Raw genomic sequence first — 8,700 nt, 5'->3', positions numbered from 1 at the left:
AATTATTGCAACAAAACCGTTTTCATGGGCAACCGTTCGAGCCCACTGCAAAACATCTTCTCGGGTTGCAAAGACCTAGGACACAATCACGACATATTAATTTTTACACAAATCATACATTAAACCAAACAACTCAAACTGATCGACATGATTACCTGAGAAGTATTAAAAGCGTCTCAACAATCAACATGTCCTTCATTCACACCACAATCTTGTTCATCTTGAAAATCCATATCAACTTCTTCGGACATCGTACTGTAATATGCCCATTGATCTTCGTCCATCTTAATTCAAACTATAACTATCACCTAATTCAACATTCAACTAAATATTTTGAACAATACAACAACCCAAAAAAATTTACAAACTATCAATATTTTAACAACAACCAAATTCAACTTTGAATTACATAATTTCAAAATTATAACCTAAAAAGTTCATTTAACCAAAAAATACTTCAACCTAGGCAAAAAAATCAACACTTCAACCAAGAAATATATTTTTATGTTTCACATAAATTACAAATAGAATTAACCAAAATAACATTCAAAATAATCTTAAAACTAAAAATCATAAAACAAATTAATCCACGGAAGAACCTTATTCCGTGGAATGTCGTGGAAGATGTTCTTCATTTGCTTCAAATCATACACTTACACCATTCCACTACCCAAAATAAACAATGATACACACAAAAGCTATGTACCTTAGTTGACAAATATCACACCAAAGCAGAGCACAAGTACAACCAACACGGAAAAATATCGCACAACACAAGCACCACGGAGAAACAAAGAAAGCAACAATGAAAAAAAAATAAAAAGCAGCTTTTTATAAAAGAAAAACATTCAGGGGTATTTTGGGGTTTTTGAAAAATTACTGGGTGCACCAGCAATGTTGCTGGGTGCCCCTAGCAATTCCCTTATTTATTTTGTGGACTTAAACGAATGGGCCATTTATATTGCATGGCTATATAGGGAGTGTTGCTAGGTGCACCCAACATTTTTGCTGGTGCACCCAACAAACCTATTAAATGCCAAAATTGCCCCTACCACCTTTCTTCCTTAAAAATGCCATTTTTTTTCCGGAAAAGCTTCTTACCTCCATTTTCAAAAAGCTTTACTTCTCATTTTCTCTTTTTCGTGCGACATTGCCTCTGGTTCGTGGGGGTAGCAACGTTGAGCGCAGCGGTGAAGGTGAAGTTTCCGGCGTCAAGCTTTGCGGTGGTCGGTGGCGGCAAACAAGGTATGCAGATGGTGTTTGTTTGTCGCGAACGTACGGATGACTTCCGGATCAAGTTGGTCCGTAAGTTCCGGAACAAGTTGGTCTGTAAGTGTATTATTTTTGGTATTTGCTGTTTTTGCATCTGTTTTTGCATTTTTTCATCTGTTTTTCCATTTATTTTCCTTTTTTCTTTTAAAATACTAATTTTTTTGTATGGCCATTTTTTGTTTGATTTGGTTAGATGGATGAAGATGAGTGGATGTATGAAATAATGTCTGAACGAGCGGATATGGATTATGAAAATGTAGAATCATGTGGTGCGAATGAACCACATGTTGATTGTTCGGATGCATTCAAGACTTCTCAAGTTATAATGTTAATGTTTGTCATATATTTAATAAAATGAATACTGGTAGAAAACTTAAATTATGTGGATTTTGTAGGTGTTTGAGTGTCGAGAGGATGTTTTGCGGTGGGCTCGATCCGTGGCTCATGAAAACGGATTTGTGGCGGTGATTTTAAGGTCAGACACAAACACAGGTAGTAGAGGAAGGAGTACATTTGTGTTAATTGGCTGTGAAAGGAGTGGCGAGTATAAGTGTAGGAAAAAAGAATTTATCAGAAGAGACACTGGGACTAGGAAATGTGGGTGTCCCTTCAAGCTTCGTTGCAAGCCAATGGTTGGAGGAGAAGGCTGGATGGTGAAGTTGATTTGTGGAGTGCATAATCATGAATTGGCCAAGTCATTAGTTGGATATCCATATGCGGGACAATTGACTAAAGCTGAAAAAACACTTATTGCTGATATGGCGAAGTCCATGGTGAAGCCAAGAAACATTCTGCTAACTCTGAAGGAACACAATGCCAATAGCTGTACGACTATTAAACAGATATACAATGCAAGAAGTGCATTCTGTTCTTCCATAAGAGGAAGCGATCTTGAAATGCAACATCTGATGAAGCTTCTTGAACGTGATCAATATATTTATTGGCATAGAATAAAGGATGAAGACATGATTCGTGATATCTTTTGGTGTCACCCTGATTCAGTGAAGTTAGTCAACGCATGCAATTTGGTGTTTTTGATAGACAACACCTACAAAACAAACCGGTATAGACTCTCATTGCTCGATTTTGTTGGGGTGACACCGACTGGGATGACATTCTCTGCCGGTTTTGCATATGTGGAGGGTGAACGCGTTAATAATTTGGTATGGGCTTTACAACGCTTCCGAGGCCTTTTTTCAAAGCTTGATGCCCTCCCTGGAGTTATTGTCACTAACAGAGACCAATCATTGATGAATGCAGTGAAATATGTATTCCCTGAATGCACAAATTTGTTGTGCATCTTTCACATAAACAAGAATGTGAAGGTTAAATGTAAATCACTAATTGCGTAAAAAAATGCTTGGGATTATGTCATGGATTGCTAGGAATCTCTAACTGATTGTCCTTCAGAACAACAGTTTGATGAATGCTTGAAGAAGTTCAAAGTAGCTTGCGCACCTTGGCCAATATTTGTTGACTATGTCAAGGAAACATGGATAATACCACACAAGGAAAAATTTGTTTCCACCTGGACTAATAAGGTGATGCACTTAGGAAACACAACAACAAACAGGTATGAAACTGTTCAACTATTTCTATTAACATTGAAAAATTTATGGAATTGTATTATTGTATATGTTTATTTTTATTTGTGTATTTGAAATGTAGGGTTGAATCTGCTCACTCGTCTTTAAAAAGACTGTTACAAAATAGCATTGGAGACTTATGTTGTGTGTGGGATGCCGTGAACAACATGATTACGTTGCAGCACACACAGATTAAAGCATCATTTGAAACAAGTACACATGTCGTTGGACATGTGTTCCAAAAAACCTTATACAGGAGGCTGCTTGGAATGATTTCAAGGTATGCTTTAAATCAGATTGTTGCTGAATTAGATCGTGTTCACTATGCTGGCAAGAATCCCTCAAGTTGTGGTTGCGTGGTGAGAACCATGCTTGGTCTTCCTTGTGCTTGTGAGCTATCCAAATATGTTGGTGGTTTCATCCCACTTGATTCAATCCATATGTTCTGGAGGAGACTCAGTTTTTCAGACCAAGGGTTATCTGAGCCCGAGGTGGGCATCAAGGACATAATGGAAACAATATACCAAAAATTCGAAGAACTTGATGTTTGTGGCAAGTTTACTCTAAGAAGTAAACTTTGGGAAATTGCACACCCTGATCAGAATTCGATGTGTCCTCCTCCAGCAAAGGTTAACACAAAGGGGGCACCGAAGAAAACTACGAGTAGGAACCCGAGGTCAACAAAGCGCGATCCATCTTACTAGGAGTATGTAGATGCCTTTGAATCACAACAAAATAGCAATTCGTCGGTGAGACGTATTGCATCATCCTCTGAGCAACCGAATCGAAGAATGATGATGCACCCATGTTGGACTAGTTTCATCCATTTATGCACGACCTCATTGATAAGATTGTTGATGTCAAAGGTGATAGTAACTGTGGATATCGGTCGGTTGCCGGTTTATTGGGTATGGGTCAAGACTCTTGGTCGATGGTCCACAACCATCTGCGTAAAGAACTTGCCAATTTCTCAGAAGACTATATCAAGCTCTTTGGTGGCACGGAGAGATTTGAGGAATTAAGGATGTCACTACTTGTTGATGGGTTAACCAAGGTATATAATTTATGAATTTGATTTTTAAGACTTTAGTTTGAAATTAAGTTTGACGTGTATATTTGTTTTATTCAGGTGACAATGGATAAGTGGATGGATATAACAGACATGGGACATGTCATTGCATCAAGGTATAACGTAATCGTTGTATCCTTGTCTAAACAACAAAGCATGACATTCTTTCCCCTTAGAAGTCAACCGCTGAAAAATTCTTCATTGCATCGTATAATTTGTATCGGTCATGTCTATGACAATCATTTTGTTGAGGTACATTGTAGATATGAAGTGTTTTTTTTTATGATTATGCAATGAGTTTTGTAGGATTGAGTTAACATTTTTTTTGCATACACAACATGTTTATTTAAAAGAACGTTGTCCCTTATCGCCTGTATCATTGTTATGGTCTAGCAATTGTCATCCGCAGGCGAAGTCGTGGCCAAATCCATATATTAGCAGAATGCAGCATTACAAGAGCTTCGTGATGTTCAAGAGAGACTATGTTGACATAAATGATGATTGAACATGTAATTTATAAATGCCTGATCGTTTTGAACATGTAATTTATTTGTTACGTCCACAACAAAATTATTACTTAATTATAAAAAAGCATGTATGATATATCGTTGTCTGACTTGACTACACATTGTGAAAAACCGTGTATGATAAATTGTTGTCTGCATTAACATAAAGCGCGTGAAAGGACCCTGCACAACATGACTACACATGCAAATCTGATGCAAGCTAAAGCATGTCATGTCATTCGTGTAGTTGATAACACATACAGAAAGCATGTGCATCCGTATTTTCAATCTTTAAAAAAATGCAGCACTGATATTAAAACTCATCTATATATATGGCACAACCTAACCTTGTAAGAAAGCACAAGTTTCAGTATCAACCCAAGTCTTACAAAAAACTATGGCATTCTTGGGAGAGACAAGCAGTCAGACAGTTGTGAACTCCACATTAGGTTTTATTTTTCCAAATGGATCCATTATTGACAATGACAGTGGTGTTTCCTTCCAAGCTTCCACTCCAGTTCCCATTCGAGTACCTAACGGATGTGATTTTCAAACGTTAAAAACCAGAATACACAATACCCTTAAGCTAATCGACAAGCAATTTTTAGATGAAATTTACTACCGGCAGCCTTTCACGTATACAGGTAATCAATTTCGGTTTCAATGTATGCAACTGAAAGATGATGTTGATGTTAACACAATGTTAATGTGTAATCATGAATTTTCGTTTGTTGGTCCGATTGAGTTATTATGTAGCATTGCTAGAACCCCAGATGGTATTTTAAACTTACTTGAAATTACTATGACCCCTACTCATGATGCCCTGCTATATTACAATGGGAGGTGAAACATGTCACGCCAAAATGAGTTTGTTGGTTACTCGTTCACAGGAAAAAATCCCAAAAACTTTGACATTCCCACCGGATGTATCATGGATGAACTGAAGGATTTGATCAAACAAGTTGCGCCTCGTGGGATTCCCCCTTATGGTGTTGATGAAACACAAATGGTAAGGCGATTGTTTTTTCGGAAACTAAGTCACCATGAGTATTCAGAAAAAGTTATAAAATTTGAAATAATTGAACTCAAAACCAACAAGGACGTGATGAAGGTGCTCATTGAGTCTAACTACTGGAAAAAGATTGGGCCAATAGAAATTTTAGCTGTTTTCAGTAAACTTGTATCGCAAATGGAAGATGAGTTGCCCTTGTCGCAAAATTAGCATGAGTTAGTTGTAGTATTTGATGGAAATTTAATTTCGTTCGACTATGTTGAAGTTAATGTACTGTTTGAATTCATGTATTGCATAATCGTTTTCAATTACAAGAATCTCAACTTAAAAAATAGATTTCTATATATAACAAACTAATTAATAAATTATTGTTTTTCTTTTTACGGATCAACGTACGAATCACCTTGATCCGTAAGAAGAAAAACAAGCAAGAACAATTTTGACATTTAATAGGTTTGTTGGGTGCACCATCAATAATGCTTGGTGCACCTAGCAACACTCCTATATAGGGTAGAGCTAAATAAGTTTGTCAGCCAGCCGGTGATCTATATACCCAGCTGTAGTCATTGTCATTTGCAACCATATGATCGTTGCTATTGCAACAACCGTCACCTATTACTATCTAGTTTGCATGAAATATAGGACATGCTAACATAATAATGTAACCCAATTATGACCTATTACTATCTAGTTTGCATGAAATATAGGACATGCTAACATTATAATGTAACCCAATTATGAATTTAGAAAGGCCACAAATTTTAAACAAGAAAATCATATTATTTATGTATGAACAATTCACTAATAAAAAAAGCCACCAACTAGAAATTATATAAAAAAATAATACTAACGCAATTATAAAACAAAATAACAAAAATTAAGTACTATATCATATATGAGTAATTATGATATAAAAAAAAGATAATTTAGAGGAAAGAGGTCCATTATAGATAACCGGTCAATTACTACTAACAAGAGTCATCAATAAAAGTTGATGATAAATATTTTGCATATATATCTTGGTTCCAAAAAGATAAGAAAAAAATACTCTATGATTAAAACTATAAATGATTAACTGCCACTTAAAAGTATAATTATTGGTCATAACCAAAACTAATGTCTTGATTAGAAGTGAGGAATTTGAAAGTAAATTAGAATCATTGAAGACTATTTGTGATCACATTGCTTTGGATATCATTTGCATTTTAACTAGGAAAAAACTTTCGTCTTTATAAACACACGTCATTTGCATTTTAACTAGGTATATGTTATAGCGAGAAGATTACGTGATGAAGGGATTTTCTTTGTGAAAAAACTATTGAAACATTCTCGCCGTTGATCCCGGGGGATATATTAAGACAATTCTACACAGCGGATATATGACAGCAGCCTCATTTTATGGTCAAGGTTGACAGCAGCCTTGAACTAACTCATAGTCTTGTCTTAATGCAGCAGAATTGTTCCACGTAACAATTATATTGTTGAAGATTCAAGCCTCGTTGCCTATAAATAGCATGGCTCCAACCATGCAAAACTCACCATTGCACCTGCAAAACGAGAAGTATCCAACAATGACTACCACCCGTGTTGCTATCTGTCTTTGCTTTGCATTCCTTTACTACGGTATATATTTCAACTACATTACACTTCTCATTTTATTTCCTTCTTTGCTTATTTGCTTTACTTAATAGACGCGACTTAGACTTATTACATTCATTTATTTAAGAATATAATGTAGACATATTTCTCATGTTAATTGGTATTATGCGCTATCCGTCAGCCTGAATCAAATAATTAAGTTGTTAAGCCTGCTGGCAATAGATGAAATCTCTTCCGCAGCAAGTAAAAAGAATTATGATATTTTCGTCACGTTATTTTAGGTGGTATAAACCCTATAAACTTTGTCTTACTGAAATCTATATACAAACTTAATTCTTTAAATCCTAAAAAATTCTCTTTTTACCTTCTTTATCTTGTATGATATTACTTATTATATTTATCACTTTCTTTTTTCCCTTAATTATTTCACTCTTCCCTCCTAAGAGGGTTTGTCTGAGAGTAAAATTTTGATGAAATAATTAATTTTTTTAAAGTTAAGAGAATTATATAATATTAATTTATAAAAGCGATAACAAATTGAAATATATATGTAAAAATGTTATTTTTTAATTAATCATTTTAATTTTTTATTTTAAAATGTTATCAAATTAAAGGATATTTATTAAAAAAAAAATGCTCTTTTCATTCTTTTCCCCTATATAAAAACTCATTTTTAAGCATAGTCTAACCGCCGTCTCAAAGGATATAAAAAAATCTGCAAAATAAATTTATATGGAATTTATAACATTATGGATAAATATAAATATGTTTGTAGCAGCTGATGATTTTGGTTTTGTATGCAGCGGCTGAAGGAGCCAAGGTTAGTTTCAATAACAAGTGCTCATACACGGTATGGCCAGGAACCCTAACCGGTGACCAAAAGCCCCAATTATCAACAACTGGTTTCGAGTTGGGTCCAGGAGCATCCAACTCTGTGGACCTTCCATCTCCATGGTCCGGTCGGTTCTGGGCCCGAACAGGATGCTCCAACAACAACGGAAGGTTCAGCTGCGCCACCGCCGATTGCGCCTCCGGTCAAGTCGCATGCAACGGTGCCGGTGCAATCCCGCCAGCTACTTTGGTAGAAATCACAGTTGCAGCAAACGGAGGGCAAGATTTCTACGACGTGAGCAACGTGGATGGCTTCAACGTGCCCATGTCCGTAACCCCACAAGGTGGGAGTGGCGATTGCAAAACCTCAAGTTGCCCTAAGAACATTAACTCTGTGTGCCCTGCGGAGCTTCAAGTCAAAGGGTCCGATGGCAACGTCATCGCTTGCAAGAGTGCTTGCGAGGCTTTTAAGGAAGATAGATATTGCTGCACTGGACCTAACAACACCGCAGAAACATGTCCACCTACGAACTACTCTCAGATTTTCGAGGAGCAGTGTCCCGATGCTTATTCCTACGCTTACGATGATAAGAGCAGCACTTTCACTTGCTCCAACAGGCCTGATTATGCCATCACATTCTGCCCTTGAAGTGCTCACCAGTGGAGAGATCGACTTAATTGGTTATATATCCCTCCGTTTAAAATAAGTGAATACACAAATACTATTACCCACTCATAGGTTATATAGTATGAATAATAAATCACGTGATTTCGGTGATTGTATTGATGAATTACCATCCAATTAATAAAGTTTAGCTTTTATAA

The 8,700-nt window shown here is 36.2% G+C and overlaps 1 protein-coding gene across 1 annotated transcript; it reads left to right on the top strand.

The window, feature by feature from the left end:
- Nucleotides 1-6,829: 6,829 nt before the first annotated feature.
- On the top strand, nucleotides 6,830-8,700 carry LOC100780217 (thaumatin-like protein 1b). The gene is made up of 2 exons (XM_003535166.5): nucleotides 6,830-7,068; nucleotides 7,848-8,700. The coding sequence occupies exons 1-2, from the start codon at nucleotides 6,960-6,962 to the stop codon at nucleotides 8,522-8,524; spliced, it is 786 nt and encodes a 261-aa protein (XP_003535214.2). The 5' UTR covers nucleotides 6,830-6,959; the 3' UTR covers nucleotides 8,525-8,700.

Source organism: Glycine max, chromosome 10 (assembly GCF_000004515.6).
Source record: "Glycine max cultivar Williams 82 chromosome 10, Glycine_max_v4.0, whole genome shotgun sequence".
Classification (NCBI taxonomy): Eukaryota; Viridiplantae; Streptophyta; class Magnoliopsida; order Fabales; family Fabaceae; genus Glycine; species Glycine max.
This window is presented reverse-complemented; position numbering and strand designations above follow the sequence as displayed.

Coding starts and splice junctions, on each gene's coding strand:
- LOC100780217 (XM_003535166.5), top strand. CDS start 6,960: ATGGCTCCAACCATGCAAAACTCACCATTGCACCTGCAAAACGAGAAG. Junction 7,069..7,847: donor CTTTGCATTCCTTTACTACG/GTATATATTTCA, acceptor TTTTGTATGCAG/CGGCTGAAGGAGCCAAGGTT.